Source organism: Micromys minutus, assembly GCF_963924665.1.
Source record: "Micromys minutus genome assembly, chromosome: 1".
Taxonomy (NCBI): domain Eukaryota; kingdom Metazoa; phylum Chordata; class Mammalia; order Rodentia; family Muridae; genus Micromys; species Micromys minutus.
This window is the reverse complement of record NC_137969.1, coordinates 95,726,754-95,743,815: the sequence shown is the minus strand read 5'-3', so window position 1 is coordinate 95,743,815 and position 17,062 is coordinate 95,726,754. Positions and strand designations below refer to the sequence as shown.

Here is a 17,062-nt window from a genome sequence, read left to right as displayed (position 1 = left end):
AGATAGCATCCTAAATGCCAGCTATCTAAAGAGAAGATTCAGCAGAAGCAATGTATGACGGAAGAGCATAGAGACCTTGGGAGGAAAGCTGAAGAAAGCGAGCAGAGGGATACAGAAAGGACTGAAGATTGGGAAGGAAGAGGCACAGGGAAAGATGCTGGCTGACCCTCAAGGACTCCAGCACTGGGCCATCTTTCCTGCCCATCAGTTGCAGAAAGGGTAACTTTCCTCCTCAGAGTCAACTCAAATTGTATAACCCCAATAGAGAGATGATCACATACCTGTCAGAATAATGGGGTGAAATAGTCTGGAAGAATAAAGCTAGATAATAGGGAGGGCCTCCTAGTCTGGAATGGCGAAGAGAAACACCAGAGAAAACCAAGAAAGTAAGTCTTAGAAGTTCTGAGTTCCTGGAACTGGAAGGGTGGCGTCTTCCTTAGGGTTGTGTTGTTGAGAAGAGACACCATGACCATGACAATGCTTATAAAGAAAAGCATTTAACGGGGGCTGTCTTACAATTCAGAGATTCAGTCTGCCATCTGCATGATATGGTAACATGAAGGCAGATGCCACTCTGGAGAGGAGCTGTTCTACACAAGAACAGCAGGGAGAAAAGGGGATGTGGGCATGGGGCTGGGAATGGCACTGGTTTGAGCTTCTCAAACCTTCCCCACCCCAATGACACACTTCTTTCAATCAGGCCACACCTACTCTAACAAGGCCACACCTCCAAATAACGTCACTCCCTATGAGTCTATGGGGGCCATTTGCATTCACACCACCACAGATGCACACGTGCTAATGGGGGAAAGGGTTCATAACACCGGGCTCTGCCTATAGCTCCTCCCTCTTTCCAAGGGTAGCAACATAGTCAATGTACTTTGCCTCCCAAAGCCTACCACTTTTCCCCAAGTAAGGCAGAAGTTATGGATGTCAGGTCATGAGACCATTGCAGACTGTGCTGGTTCAGTGAAGGGACTTGTTTCTTTGGGTTCAGAAGTGCTGGGGATGGCCTTAGTTGGCTTGCATAGCTAGTCACGTGATCTGGAAGACTTCGAGAAGGAATGCAGAGAGGCAGAAACAAGAGTGAGACAGAAAGTCAGTGCATCAAACACTGTCTCCCCTTGTCCCCTCGGTTCCTCACTGTGGCTGCTGACTTGGGAGTTCAGTGTGTTGGTTCCTCTCCTCAGTAAACGGTGAGTCAACTAGATCACAGGCTGTGAGTAGGCTGGAAATTCCTTAATATAAAGTGGTCTGCCTTAAATACTACCTAGACGCAGCAAACTTTGCATGCATACAGGTTGCATATCTGATCCGAAATCCTGAAAATAAAGTATCTTCTCCCCCTCCTTTTATTAGTTCTGTGAGAATGTCATGCACTATATTTTAATCACACTCTCCTGCTCCCACACCCATCTCAGATCTGTCCTTACACACACTACATACAGCCTGTGTTCTCTCTTGGCTACATGGCTGTTTGCTGCAAGTGTGGTGGACCTACCAAGGGCCACACCCTTAAAGAAACTGACTCCCTTCCTAGCATCCATCAGTTGCCAACTGCTCCTCGACTAAAGGAGAGACTTGGTGCCCACCTCCTCCCTTCACTCCAGAATCTTGTATGGCTTGAGGAAAATCCAAAACTTTTTAAGCAGTAACATCAAAAATGGAAAAATCTTATACAATGAAACTTTGTTTTGTATGCAGAATGATTTAAAAGGTTATGCAGAGCATTAGCTACTTCATAAATGTTAATGTTCAGCCTCAATTAGTACTTTAGAAATATTTAATAGGTGTGTGTGTTTGTGTGTGTGTGTGCATGAGAACATACATGTCCAGTCTGGGTGTTGAGATTTTGCTGTTAGGGCAAAGCTATTTCCTAAATGTGTGCTTTGGCTTGGTGCTGGCCTTCAGCCATCTAATGCCGCTTTAGAACTTGCCCTGGTGGGGAGTTGCAGGCCAGATGGAGACTTACAGGTTTGTTCCTTCCTCAGTGCAATGAAGTTACTGCAGCTCCTTAAGTAATTATTCAGATTCACCTTGTATGTTAGCACAGGAACTGAACAACATAGGAAGAGGATCTTTATTTTTTTTTGGCTCATGGCTTTACAGGTTTGTTCCATGGTTCCTTGGTCCAACAGCCAGATCTGTGGTATGATCTGTGGTGTGCTTATGCACCATGGAGGGAGACATAGTAAAGATAACTTGTTTACCTCCTAGTCCCTGAGAAGTAGAAAAAGAGAGGAAGGTCTTCCATCCCATCGTTTTTCTCAAAGGCACACATCCAATGACCTGTCCCCCACTAGGCCCCACCTCCTAAAGGCTCTTCCCTTTAGGCCACTACCTCCCAGAGCATCCTAAGCTGGAGACCAAGCATGTGACATGCAAGCCTTTGCCAGTCATTTAAGATCTAAGTTACAGCATCGAGCCAATAAAAACAGGAAACAGGTCTTAGGAAGGCAGCACCTGGCTACTCTCTTCTGGTTAGTGCTTCTGCAGGGAGAGTCATGCCTGGTTCAGAGGCTCAGAAAGGCAAATGATAAACATGGTGCCTGCATGTAAAGCATCCATTTTAAGTAGGACTTGGGGACAAAACGCTGCTTCTCGTGGCACATTATGATGCTTAATTCAATAATTATGACAAATGTTAATAATGAAATGTAAGGGTTTTTTAAAACCACACACCACCCATAAGCTTCCTCCTCTTTTTTCCACCTTTCTGAAGTATTGGATTGCCTTAGTGAAAAGTTATACCATATAGCTTTTACATAGAAATAAAAAACAGAAAATCACTGCTCTGAGCAGAAAAGCTATTTGCCAGAAACGGAAGCCGGTTTTCCTGTAGCAAAACAGCTGAGCTCTGTAATGTTGATATGTTTGATCTGTGGATACATTTAAAGAGACACAGAAAAGCATGTTTTAGGTGTAGTTCATGTCTTTAGCACAGAGCATGGCACACACAAAGCTGGCACTTAGTAACTAAGTTACGATCTTAATTCTCATGAGCATCATAAGGGCTCATGATGGTCTCTAAGAATATATATATGTAGATATGTATGTGTATATGATGTATATGTATATATTATATGTGTGTATGTATATGTATATGTATGTGTATGTATGTATGTATGTATGTATGTATGTACCATGTTAGGACCATAAATATGATTGACATGTGGGTTCCCTAGAGAAAGCTCCCCTGTGACTGTTAGACTCATGTGGACATGGCTTGGTCTCCATATCAAATTAAACTTCCCCACTATATAGCTCTAGTGTACTGTCTCCATCTTGAATTCATGACAGAAGGTAGATTCTGGTTGGGTCTCCAGCATGGACTGAGCCTGTGGCTAACTGTGGTGTGTCTTCACTCTTAACCTGTGGTGTGCTCATCACAATAAACTCGGCTCTTAACAGGAGAGATGCTGGGAAAGGTCTTCTACCACCCATCACACCCCCTTTTCTATTTTTGTGCTGTCAGCAATCCTTGCTACCTGGAATCCCACTCGAGATACTAGGAATTTGGTCCGCTGGGAGAAGGGAGTCTCGATTGAGAGAATGTAGACGGGCCTGGGAGGCATTCTTTTTTAATAAATGTTTGATGCTCAGTTCATGATGGGCAATGGCAGGGCACTCCCGGTTCTGTAAGAAAGCAGGCTGAGCAAGTCTGGAGGAGCAAGCCAGTGAGCAGCATTCAAGCAAGGACCTCTTGAAGAATTCTTGTTTCTAGATCCAAAAGTGACTTCTTGACATTACTATGGCTGCAGCTGCACACCGTAATGGGAGGAGATGCACTGCTTTCCTTCAAAGCCAAATGCAAAACAAGAAGAAAGCCGCATCAACTCAAACCAAGAACTTTAGGCCCTTTAGACTATGTACCGTGCACAAGCTGATGGCACACAGGTCAGCCTTAAACTATATGGGTTGCTTGAGGTAATGGGGACTCCAGGTAACCAGCGTGCCTTGTCCTATCTTGTTAGGACTTTCCAGGGTCTTCCCACTCTCCCTTAGCTACCCTGAGGGAACTTGGACAGAACCAATGGCAGAGCCTGGCCTACTGCCTGCACTGTGACTGATCTGATCCCAATCTAAAATGGCAGCATCAGCAATGGGGTCGGTGAGATCAGCAGGGTCAATGTAGTCATCCGTGTCATCAGGTCAGGCCTCCTTGGACCATGATAATCTTAGGAAAGGTCACAGACATAGATGCTGAGTCACAATGGCTCACCTTCTAGTTCTCAGAGCTGCCCAGTTCCTCTGGACCACAGTGGCCTCTGAAGGAAGCCATTGCTGAGGAGAGATACCGAACTCCCTTTGTTGTATGTAAAGAGTCCTCGGTGAAAGCGGTATTTTGAGTGTGGCTCATCGGCACATCTTGCATCTGAGTGTCAGAGGGCAGCGGTGACAGTATGTGGCATTCTTCAATCTGTATGATAGCCCTCCTCATTCTTGCAGGACAGAGGTGATACAACTGTGCAGAAGTCATTTGGAAAACACTCTCTTTAACAATAAGTTTGCAGACCTCCTCTCTCACTATGGCTACAGTATTTGGCTTTGAAGTCACTACACTGGACCAGATTGTCTCCATAAATGTGAAGAAGTAAACACGGACATTCGAGGTTTTCAATATCAGCAGCTTCAGGGTTGGTTGTAATCAGTTTGGATGTACAGGATGGGGTAAGGTGGCCAGACCAGCCCTGAAATCTCTCCTGGATGACCTGGGGTTGCTTCACGGAAGAGTTAAAAGCAAGGGACAGATTTCTCTCCCAGCAGCACTCCCCCACTCCACACCAGCCCTGTGGGAGCCCTAATTCACACTTCCGACAGAACCCTCATCCTCCTGGATGTGGTCACAGCCCACAGCCCAACCACAAGGCTCCTCCTGGGTTCTTCTTCGGGGAAAGACCTTCCTTTGCTCTCCTGTTGAACCTTTGAACACAGATGCCATCCATGGTGAGCAAATGAGGCCCGCTGTTGCTTAAAGTTTACAGCTTTTGTTAGTTTTTAAAGGAACAGTTTGGGGGCGATTGCTGAAGCAAAGCAGTCGAGCATGTCTAGCAGTCCTTTCAATATTTAATGCAACCAAAAGCCTCTGGCAGCCGATCATCTCTTAATGGGGCTTGCCCTTTGGCCAGCTTGTTTCTGAGGGAGTCAAATGTCTGGCTTCCAAACCAGTTGTCACTCACTTGGTGAATAAATACCACAAGCTGAAAGTGGCCCCCCAGGCATCACTGGTCTCTGTTGGTCAAGTTGAGAAGGTCTCAGGTCAGCATAGCTTGTCTTCAAACACCTGTGGTTTCAGAGCCAGCTAGGCATTGGTCTGTTCTTGCCTTCCTGTGAGCCTCCACTAAAGACAGAACAGAATCCATCAGGGAACTGGATTGTAGGGCTGAGAATTTCTATGTGAGGAGATGAGAGACAAGCTGGGGGGAGACTAAGTACTGTCCTGGTAGATGAACTGCGTTTACACCAGAGAGACCTTAGGAGAGGTGCCAAGGATCAGAATGGGTCCTGGACTGACTGACAGCTAGTGTTTCTGAGAACAGCGGCTGAAGAGAAGAGTGAATGTGAACCCAGAGGGCCGCACTGCACTTTGGGAGAAGCCAACTGACTGGAACAGCTAATGGCTTCGCTTCTCCCATTTCCCAGTGTGTTTGAAAAATAGGCTGTGCATGCCTCACTCACTGTTGCCAGAGATAGAGATGGCTGTGTGTGTGTGTGTGTGTGTTTGTGTGTGTGTGTGTGTGTGTGTGTGTGTGTGTGTGTGCAAGATAACCCAGAATGAAGAAAAGCCTAGACTGTCAGTATGAAGAGCAGAAGTGGAGCAATGCTTTCTGTCACTAGTTTATACTTATACTTGACCAGGAACTTCTTTAATTTTACCAAATCTTAGTCTCTGAATGGAGAGAAGGGACTTGTTAAGTCACATGGAACCTCTTTCAATTTGCAATGAGTAATGAGGACAGACTGTACATATCCTGTGAATTTCTTAGGCAAGAAGTAAAGTTTGGAGGCTGGAGAGATGGCTGCTGAATTGTTGGGAGCATTTGTTGCTCTTAAAAAGTACTTGGATGTGGTTCCCAGCACCCAAAGGACAGCTCACAACCATCTGTAAATCCAGGCTGAGGGGATCTGACGCCGTCCTCTGGCTTCCATGGGCACTGCATGTATGTGGTGAACAGGCAGACGTAGAAGCAAAACATCCACTATACGTACAATATAAATAAATATACCTTTAAAATATACGTTGTATGATTGTGACAATGTCATCATGATTTAAAAATAGTAAAGTCATGAGTTTAGATTCAAAAGAGCTTTACTTTCATTATTTTTCTCCAGAGTTTCTTTCTCTTTTTTTTTTAAAAAAAAATGCTTTTCAAGTTGATGGAGTTGAGGTTTGAGTCCACTCAAAAGCATAGCTGTAATGTTTATTTTGATCAGATGCTCTGTGTTAATTCCTATCAAAATCATGAAGTACGCTGCTTTTCTTGATGTATTTTAAACAATCAGAACAACAGGAACCCGCCCAGGACAGTTGCTAGTAATGCATCAGGAACTAGAAAGAGTTTCTAAATCACAGGTCTCAGGGCTCATCTCCCCATTTGTTCCACCAGCTTGCCCATGGTAAAGGGCACTCAGCCTGCCCCACCCTGACTCCTGGAGTATCTCTTAGCACTGTGGCCAGTATCCAGTATCCAGTGGGCAACTAGAAGCAGAAATTCAGACCATCCCCAAGTGCCATACCGGAAAACTATATTCAGTTTTGCAAATATTTAAGCAAGGATATGAGGGCAGGTTGCCAGGCAGCACATTTCAGAACAAATGGCTTCTTGTACTCTCTGCAGTGTAGATGGTAGTTCTGTATGGCCTGAAAGCCATGGAGTGGTTACAACACAAATATGATAGTAATTTGCTACCACTGTGACTGTTTCTTGTCAGAACAGTCTATTCTTGTGAGATGCCTGAAAATCCTGAGGAGAGAGTCACAAAGGGCTGTGCAGGATTGTTCTAAGTGAGCCGAGAAGACTCGTGGCTACTGTATGAACTCATGTTAAGAATATCACATTGCTCATACATTTGAAAACAGGAGAAAGCATTCTCTACATAACATATGTGGAATTCCCTCAGAGACCCGGGAAAGAAATAAAGAGAAAAAGCGGGGGGGGGGGGGGGGATCTGGCCCAAAGAGCTTGAGCAGAAAAGAAAATTGGGGGATGTGTAAAACAAGACTTGAGTGTTGGGAAACAAGAGTGTTTTTCTTTGGCCGATAGCAAATCAGGACAGAGCCTTTGGTCCACTTGGGGTTATATGTAGTAAAGCCTTGAAGTCAGTGGCATCTGAGGAACATGGAAGTTCCATGTGTTGATTCTTACCCATTATTATTATTACAAGGACTCAGAACCACATCACTACTGGTCAGCATTGTCCACGTTGGATATAGCCAAAGAGTCCAAAGTCTCTGATCACAAATTGGTGGTGAACACCCCATGGCATTGTGGGTACTCAAAAAAAAAAGAAAGAAAGAAAGAAAGAAAGAAAGAAAGAAAGAAAGAAAGAAAGAAAGAAAGAAAGCTTGGAAGCTCTAGAAATCAGTACTTGCCAAAGTTTGCAGACTCCTGGCTCTTGAAGGCCACAAATAAAGATAGATAGATAGACAGACAGATAGACAGACAGATAGATAGACTAGGTTAGATGATGTAGCTGTAGATGTAGATATTGATGTCCTTTAGTAACTAGAAAAGTTAAATCTCTTCTCATTTGTTGAACTTCTTGGGTGCCTGAACATGCTCTGTGATTTGAATCTCCAAGAAGAGCCAAGCTACAGCCTGGTGATGTATGACCCAAGGACCGTAAGGCAGCTCTTCCCCTTAGGGCTGGTGTGTATAACCTGACACTTTGGTTCACACCTCAACCAGAAATGATGACAACCTGGATCACAACTAAAACATTTCCAAAGAACAAATGATTATATTTTTCCCACTAAAATCCCCCCATCTAGTTCCAGGTTTTTCTGGCTCCTCTACCATGCAGTTGGGTGCTTTTACCTTTCAGGATTTCTGAGAAGAACATTTATAAATGGCTCTTACAGAAAGCCCTTCAGAGGAAGGAACTGACTCATTCTCAAAGACAGGTGCTTGTCTCCAACCCTAAACTTTCCCAGATATATGAGTAGACACTTGACCTTGTTTAAGATTCTCCCCTTGAGATGCATTAACACCAGGGCTTAGCACAGCCAGAAGACAAAGCCTTCTTTGTGACATGTCACTCTGAACAGCTCACTGTAGCTCCTGGAAGATCTGCTTTTTATGGTAATGAGACATAAGAAGAACAGACAGACAATGGAGGCAGGGTTACTCTTACCATTGCCACAGCAAACTAATCAGGTAGGAGTGCTTTATTGAGGAAGAGAGAAAAAAGTTGCAGTAGGTAAGGCAAGAGGAAGGTCTGGAACAGTTACCCCTTTGACCTCGTGCGAGCACTGTCCTTACATACAGCTGTACTGTATTTAGGGCCTCACGAGGTTCCCAGCATATGTACTCTGAGTGAATGAAAAGGGCCGGGGGGGGGGGCAGTTGGACCTTAAACTTATCTGTCCCATGTGTCAAGGTGTCACTTTGCGCAAACACTAACCGAAGGAAGTGGTCTTATCACCAGAGTTCAGTGGAGTGCCACGTGAGTTCATAGAACTCAATGGGGGAGGGGCAGATTCTGAGAGGACATCCTGACAGGAGACAGGAGGGCTGCATGACGTAAGCAACTGTTGGAAAATGTGTGTGCCAGTGTTTTCAGACCTTTCTGGGATATGGCCAGGGTGGGTTGTATACCAGGTTTGGGAAGCATCAGAAACAGTCTCTGCCTGTCCCCAGAGCAGTCTTCACTTTGCCATGGTTAAGGCTGCCAGGTCCCGGGGCGCCATTTCCCCTCGGGCCGTGAGTCCTTCTGAGCATCGGGAAATATTGGGCCTTCCTTGTGCTTTGGTGGCTTCTCGTTGTCAATGTTCTAAGCATGGGTTGAAGGGTCAGTCAGGTGAGGATTCACACAGTCAGGCTGTACCACATTGCATTATATGTGTTTCCTCCTGGCTGGTCAGGGTTTGTCCCACACAGACTATGGCTTAGCAGCAAATGTCGACAGACACACAGGCAGATTCATTTCCTTTGGGATATTAATTTCGATATTGAGAATGAGAGCTGAGCAATGCTTCCATGAACTGGTCATCTTGAGCCATGTCCAATTCAGGCCATCGAGTGTCCCTGCTCGTAAACTCAGTAATGCCAGGGGGTTGCCGTCAGTCAAGTTTCTTGGTTGCATGGACACTATCTCCAGGTGACGCTGGCGGGGCTTCTGTTTTTCACTAAAATGGGCATTTCTCTTTAAAAAGTAAATATGTCTGTTGCTGCTACTAAACTAAGTAGCATCAGCCTATCACCGTAGAGAACCTAAAGCCTTGAGGACAGAAGCATAGCTCTTGCACCTTGGTTGCTTGTTAGTAAAATGGGAAAACAAACTTCCATCCTGGGCACCACAAGGCTGGGATACCTTTTTGCTTGTTACCTTGGTCAAAATTATCACGTCAATTAATGGATGGGTGGATGGGTTGATCCTCACCACAAAAAGTGCATGAGGGCTTTCATAAATCCCAAATGGACATCAACTTAATGCTCTCTGCTCTCCTCTGGTGTCTAAGAAAGGAGAATGGCAAATAGTATTTAAAAAGTTGTTTTGACCATTGTCTACCCTCTGACTCCGTTACTTGAGTGTCCCTTAGAAGAGCCATTGCCCCCACAACAACGTTCCACACTGGTTCCAGATGACTGACACTCCTCTTGATGCCTTCCCTGACAGGTCGGTGGCCACACAATGTTGCCCATCAGATGGATGCCTCCAGAGAGCATTATGTACAGGAAATTCACCACCGAGAGTGACGTCTGGAGCCTAGGAGTTGTGTTGTGGGAGATCTTCACCTACGGCAAGCAGCCCTGGTATCAGCTGTCAAACAACGAGGTGGGCGATTGTTTAGGGGAGATCCCACACCTTTAATTTCTGACCCAGCCTCGCCCCTTCCAATGACAGGGCTGAGGAATGATTTTACATTGCACATCCAACAAAGTGAGGGCAGCCTCAGCAGCCCATGCCCCTCGGTCTGGCAAGAGTTCCTGCACAAGAGAAGTTACTAGGTTCTTCCCCCTTTCAGATTCTGCTCGAATGTTAACTACTGGCAAAAAAATCCTCAAGTGTTTGGTTGTCTATTCCAACTCCTTTGTGAAATGTAGTTACCTGTTGACATCCGTGGGGGATTGGTTCCAAGAACCACACACATCCCCAGACCAAACTTAGAACACTCAAATCCCTAATACCAAACAGTGTACTATGATCCCCAAGCGACCTGGGCTTCTTTCATGTGGGTCACCTCCAGCTTACTCACGGCAGCAGCACACATACAGGACTCAAATATCGAGCATGCGCTGTGTTCAGAGAGTAATGACAATAGGAAATCTGCACATGCCCAGTACAGATGTCATTTTCTCTCTCCTCACGTATTTCCAGTCTGCTGTTGTTTGGGTGTGGATCTGGAGCCCATGGATACGGAGAGCCAGCCGGGTGTCTGTGCTGACGCATAGTACCACCTCTCAGGTGTTTCCAGTTTCTTGCACATCCATGTGTTTATAAACCCAGCTCGGATATCCAGTGATGCTAATCATTTTGGCTGCCTGGGGGTCCCTGTCAGTCAGCACCTTACACAACACTAATTCAGGCTCTGCCCTCAAAATGCTAAAACCCGAAACACATTAGGACTTTCTGTGTGGAATTTAGATGACCCTTTGTGAATAAAACATAGTGGCCCTCCTCCTTGTGAGAAAACAATAACAGGGCTTCCTCTGAGACTGAGGGCCACAAGTTCAAGGCTAGCCTGGGCTACAAAGAAAGACCACACCTACAAACAAAAGCTCCATCTCTCCCACTGGAAATCTATAAGGGGAATATTGGGCTGGGCACCTTCTACCTCCTTCCTCCTAACTTTTCATAAAAGCCTTTCTTTATTACGAGGGTCTGAGAGGGTCTTTCTTTATTACTGTGAGGCTGTGTCAGCTCCTTCTCTGCTGGTAACTGGTTAAGGAGACACACATGCTAATAGTCCTGATTTAATCGGCACACACCTGTGTCTGCACAAGCAGGAACTATCCAGAGATAAGCACTGTGCACAGGCTTGATGTTTAAAGAGTTAAAGAAAGGAGAGGCCCTTCCTGAGCCCTCCCTCCCGCACTGACCTTTCCCACATGCTTGGCTTCGGTCCCTGCTAATTCTGCCTCTGTTCTCCCTCCAGGTGATAGAATGCATCACCCAGGGTAGAGTCCTTCAGCGGCCTCGCACGTGTCCCCAGGAGGTGTATGAGCTGATGCTGGGGTGCTGGCAGCGGGAGCCACACACGAGGAAGAACATCAAGAGCATCCACACACTCCTTCAGAACTTGGCCAAGGCATCTCCAGTCTACCTGGATATCCTAGGCTAGGCTCCTCCTCCTCCCCAGATCTTGTCCTTCCCAGGGCACTCCTCAGACTGGCTGACACTACGAACCTCCTAACTGCCGCTGACGTCATGACCTTGCTGTCCCTTCTTCTGACAGTGTTCACGAGACAAGGAGCGGCTCCCGGGGAGGCAGTGTATACTTCCCCATCCACAGACAGTATTAACTCGCTTTTGGCATTGTCTCTTTCTCTCCCTTGGGTTTGTTTCTTTCTTTTGCCCCTTCTTCTTTTATTTTTTGGTCTTCACTGCTTCACGGCCCTCAGCCTTTCTCCTTGACCAATCTGGCTTCTGTATTCCTATTAACTGTACATAGACGAAGGCCTTAACAAACCTAATTTGTTATATCAGCAGACACTCCAGTTTGCCCACCGCAACTAACAATGCCTTGTTGTATTCCTGCCTTTGACGTGGATGAAAAAAAGGGAAAATCAAACATCTGACTTAAACCGTCACTTCCAATGTACAGACGCGGGGCGTTTCTATGGATTAACTTCCATTTATTTATTTATTTATTTATTTATTTATTTATTTATTTATTACTCTTCCTATTGTTTTCTGGTGGTTTTAGCCTGTGTATGAGAAGGAAAAGTTGTGTACAATCTGGGAAAACTTTATTTGTGGGAAATGAAAACCAGAGAGAGAGAGAGAGAGAGAGAGAGAGAGAGAGAGAAACTCTACCATAAATCCCAGCATGAGCGAGAAAGAGAGAAAGAAGCCATGGGAGCAGCGGAGTCTGTCCTGCTTAGGAAGACCCAGCAGCCATTAGCTGGAGGAGCACGTTTGGCACCATCCCCCGAGGACCTTCCTGAGGAGGATGCAGGATGCTGAACTCTGCGTCATGGACAGAGTTTCCAGTCACAGAAACTGGCCTGCAATGGAAATAAAAGACAGCTCCCGGGAGACCCGGACAGCACATCCTACATTTGAGACATTGTAGTCGGGCACGATGATGGAGTTGATGTGTTTCTCAAGGGTTATCTCCCGAGCTTTTGTCAAGTTCAATCAAAGGAAGTAGATTCTTGTTCTGATATCATTTTTTTTTCCAGGAAAGCCCGAGTCCTTGACAAAGACAGGAGACACTCTCAACTTGGAGGCAATTTTTCTCTTACCTGGAACTTTTTCAGACAGCAGTTCCCTCCAGCCCTCACCCTCCACTCTCACCTGTCTTGTAACTGTGCAAACAAAAGTCTGCATGGTCTTTGTCAATTGATTCTTATGTGCACCTATGTGCAGAAACCACTGTCCCTGCTTCGGTGCCTGACTTATGGGGACAGACCCACAAAAGGTCTAACTTAGGCAGTTTGGGGAAGGTGACCAGATCGGTAGCAGGAAGCACTCTCCAGGGGCGGCTGAGTAGGCTTGCTGAAGCCTGGATGTCTTCACCCACCTCAAACCCACCAGGCTGCCTGGCAGGCACAGTCCATCCCTGAGGGAAAGGGAAGCTCTCTTGGGGTACCACCTGAGTTTACATTTGGGTGTGCTCAGGTTGTCTCTTGCTCCGGGCTCTGTTTGGGGAGAGTGGTTCCATCCCAACTCATTACCGGTATGCTGTTTTGTTAACTATACTCCATTAAAAAGTCTAAAATAAATAAATAAACGAGTAAATAAATAAATAAGCCCCGACACTGTATGGACCACTGGGAGGCTGTGCCTGAGCCTGGAGATTTGTATCTGCACACGGTCATTGGTTTTCCTAAAAGAGAGGGTAAATTTATATAGGAATTTAGTTATTTGGGGTAGTCATTTAGACCAAGGGAGACCAGCATTTCCATTGCTCTGCCCCCCTCTGTGAGGGGAAGTTGGATTAAACTTGACACCTTTATAAACAAGAGCCAGATAGGACAGGAGTGACTTTAATACACCTTAGAACCTTTTATTTGGTGTTTATTTCTGAAGGCACAAGAGCTTTATATAGGGTTCACTTGTGCCCATTAATTTCCGGAGCCCTGCGTTTCCTAGTAGAAACTTTGAGAGCAGGTTCTCACAATAAAACTTTAAAAACTGTGTAAATTCCCAGAGAGCAGAAGGCGATCCAGGAGGCCCACTCAAGTGAGCAGTCGCACAAGGCAGATGCTGTGGTTCTTTCTGTTGTACTAGCCCATGAGAGATGGGAGCTATTTGTCCTCTTTATCCAGTAAAACAACCCCCTTCAGAATACCTATAATAATGTAATGAAAGCCATATCTCTGTGATATATACCAATAGTATGTATCACTTAAAGGACCCATGGTACTGTCAGACCCTGTGGAACTGCAGGGCAGCAGTAAGGCAAGGGCACATTCGCACATGCTCCTCTGGTTTCCACCAGCCATGACCTACGAGCTTGCACAGGTCTATCACTCTGAGTCTGACCAGCTGCCATGGGGGAAAAAGCTGCCAGATGCTCAGCAGAGGGCCATGGAGACAGCTTTGTAAGAGGCCAGGGTTGGGGAGGCCACGCAGGTTTACACCAAAGGTCTGTACTGAGGATGTGGGAGCATTCCATTCCAGTTTTGTGTTTTCCTCTGCAAGCATAAGAGAACAGAGAGAAGGGAGAGGGGGAGAGAGAGGGAAAGAAGAGGGAGAGGAGAGAAGGAAAGAGAGAGAGAGAGAGAGAGAGAGAGAGAGAGAGAGAGAGAGAGGTTCCTTATACTTTTTGGCAAGTCCCTGAAGGTCTCAAAATGAAAATGTCTATGCAAGTGCAAATTTTAGTTAGTTGAATTAATTATTATTGTTATTAATAATAATAATTATTATTATCAGTCTCTGTTGTCTCAAGAATATGTGCTGATTTCAGAGCATTAAAGAGTATTCGATTGCTTTTAAAGTACTTGGATGAGCCAAGGACACCTTAAAAGAATTGTCATTATTCATCTACTATCCTTTCTTGTGCTCTTTTAAGTTTTAGAAAGGAAACGTTCTTGTGCTAAAGCGTATCCCTCTCCATATAGGACAAAAATGATGTTAGCAAAGCAAAACCTACCCCTGATCCATTTCTCAACTGCTTGATGATTTCCAAATGCTTTTCGCATATGTTGTCAAATTACCCATGTGTATATGTATATGTATGTATATATATATATATATATATATATATATATATATATATATATATATATATATATATGGTGTAGGAATGGAGACTCAGAAGCTCAGAGAACAAACGTGGGCTTCATCCAAGTCTGCCCACCAGATAAGCTAATATACAAACAAGACACCTGGGAAAGAAACATGCTAGCAGCATGTCTGTGAAGCAGGGTGGGAGGTTAGAACCGAAGGAAACTCACGCAGTGCACGCAGCTGAGATATTACATCATGTGCTTCTGCTCCTGGCTTCCGCTGACTCCCAATGTCACGTTCAGCCTCATTTAGAAAACGCTTCAACCACTGCTCTCCTTCAGAACTCATGCACACGTGTTCACACCAGCCCCCTGCTTGTGGTGTTTTTATGTACTTATATATATATATATATTATACATAATATATGTTATAAGCACTTGATTTATACATATACAAATGCACACATCTAGTGTGTTTGTGAGTTTATGTATAAACATATAGGCACACGGTAATAGACTAATTATATGTAGGGTGCGGTATGAATAATTTGCTTAATATTTGCTAAGTAACCAAAACTTCCCAACGTCATGTGGCAGTTCCTGTTTCCACTCTCCATGTGGGTGAGGACTACACTTTCAATTCTGTGCGGTTCTTGGATGGAAGATGTGTTGAAAAATCATGTACTCCCTGAAAGAATTGACTGAAAGCCATCCTCTACACCGAGGCTGTTCTCTGGCTCTTTGCAAAGGAAAAATACAGACAAATGGTCCCCTTATGTCCAAGTCCCGGGAAGGAGAAATGGGTTTTTCCTCTCCTCGCACATTTGGATTATACTCATCTTCCCTGGCTCTATGCCCTTTACACTGGGCTTAGAGGTTGAGCGTGTTAGACACAAGCTGCAGGGCTGTAGAGAAGCCAATGTCTTCAAGGCTATGGCAAAACATCTAAGAATCTATAGCAAGATGGGGCGGCTCGGAGTCACCCCTCATCGACATGGCAAGCAAGAGCCATGCGTGCAGTGCTGTCCGTCTCAAGGACTGGACAGTGGGGTTCCTGCTCAAGGGCAGGCTTTCCTTAAGCCTCTCCTTTTGCAAATGGCATCGCCAGCAATACCTGGCATTAAGTCACATCTAACTTCTAAAATGGCAGTGCAGACCCATGTGTCCTCATTGCTCCACCCACACCTCTCCCATCCGCAATCAGAGGGCTTCAGTTTCCAAACTTGACCTTCCATGTGGCACATGGCTAAAGGAAATCTCAAGAGAGGAGTGGCTCATTGATCCAAGACCCCCAGATGTCCAAGTTTGCAGCGAAAGCCTATTATTCCCAATGTATATCTGGAATGTAGAGACTCAGGTTGTGATAGTTCCATACATGAATATCAGATGTTATTGTAAAGAACTGGGGGTGGGAGGGATTCATAGTTAAACCAATAGTAGTGCAGGAAGGCGTGACTGTTGTCAGGGATGGAATCCATCACTGTTGCTAGTGTCCAGGGTTCTTGACTCTTCATAGCTGTTATGACCCTCACTTCTTTCCCTTTGGCATTATTTACTTATGTATTTATTTATTTATTAACTTTCTGTCCATTCATCATAAACGCAAAGCAAAAAAAATTACATATATGTAAATGTGTTGCAAGTGAAACACTGTGAACCTCACAACCACCTCCAAGCAACTACGCTGCCATCTTGACGTGCGTCTCAGGAGCTGAGATGGGAAAAAGCTGAGGACGTCATTTTGCAGCCTACGCATTCTGGGCCAGGTCCGTGTTCATTTTTTTTTTCTTCCCCTTTGGTCTGTGAGTTAAGAAAATGATCTGAGTGGAGGTTGACGGAACGCTCGACAAGCTCTGTGGAGTAGCAAGAGCTCCTTGTCGCTGTAGGTTTGAGCAGGGAGGAAAACGGTGGGAGATGGAGAAGGGCGATCTGATGGTGGGGGGCTCTATCTTACAGCGTGCATAGCTTACTGTTGCTTAAAGTGTATACAACAGCTAGCAAGTGTTTTCAACACAAGGTATTTGAATTAAATGTGAATCTTAAATATGTACTCCCTTAAGGACTGAACATACTGTGGTGAAATGTTGCTCCCCTTGTCCCCTACAAATCTGCCTAGAGATGTGGATGCCTACATCTGCTTAAGCATCAGACTGATGTTTGTATATACCCGGGCCATACACTCTCATTTCGACGTCTCTCTGCCAATGTAGTCCCCCTTCACTGGTGACCTGGTATTTACAACTCTGTCTTTTCAGTTGGTTTATTTCCCTTTAATGTGATGTCTCTGTGCCGATTACTACTGGTTCTCACTTGTTTTTTTGTTTGTTTTTGTTTTGTTTTGGTTTGTTTTTTTTTTTTTGTTTGTTTTGTTTTTTTTGCAATCTGTTTTGAGGTCCAGCGCTTTACTGAGACTTTACTGCATCTTGGCTGATTTCAAAGTGACACCCGAATACAGTGTTTTAAAAAAAAAAAAAGTTTGTTTGTAAATCATGTGACCAGCT

The 17,062-nt window shown here is 45.0% G+C and overlaps 1 protein-coding gene across 3 annotated transcripts in view; it reads left to right on the top strand.

Annotated features, from left to right (window-relative positions):
- The window catches only part of NTRK2 (neurotrophic receptor tyrosine kinase 2), a gene marked incomplete at its 3' end in the record, with an annotated part of 298,722 nt that extends 287,216 nt beyond the window's left edge, over positions 1–11,506 (top strand). For all 3 annotated transcript variants that reach the window (XM_080922546.1, XM_080922545.1, XM_080922544.1), the window contains 2 exons: positions 9,841–9,999; positions 11,321–11,506. In XM_080922546.1, the coding sequence (XP_080778672.1) occupies positions 9,841–9,999; positions 11,321–11,506 (345 nt within the window). The remainder of the gene's footprint in view (positions 1–9,840; positions 10,000–11,320) is intronic.
- Between the last annotated feature and the right edge of the window lie 5,556 nt (positions 11,507–17,062).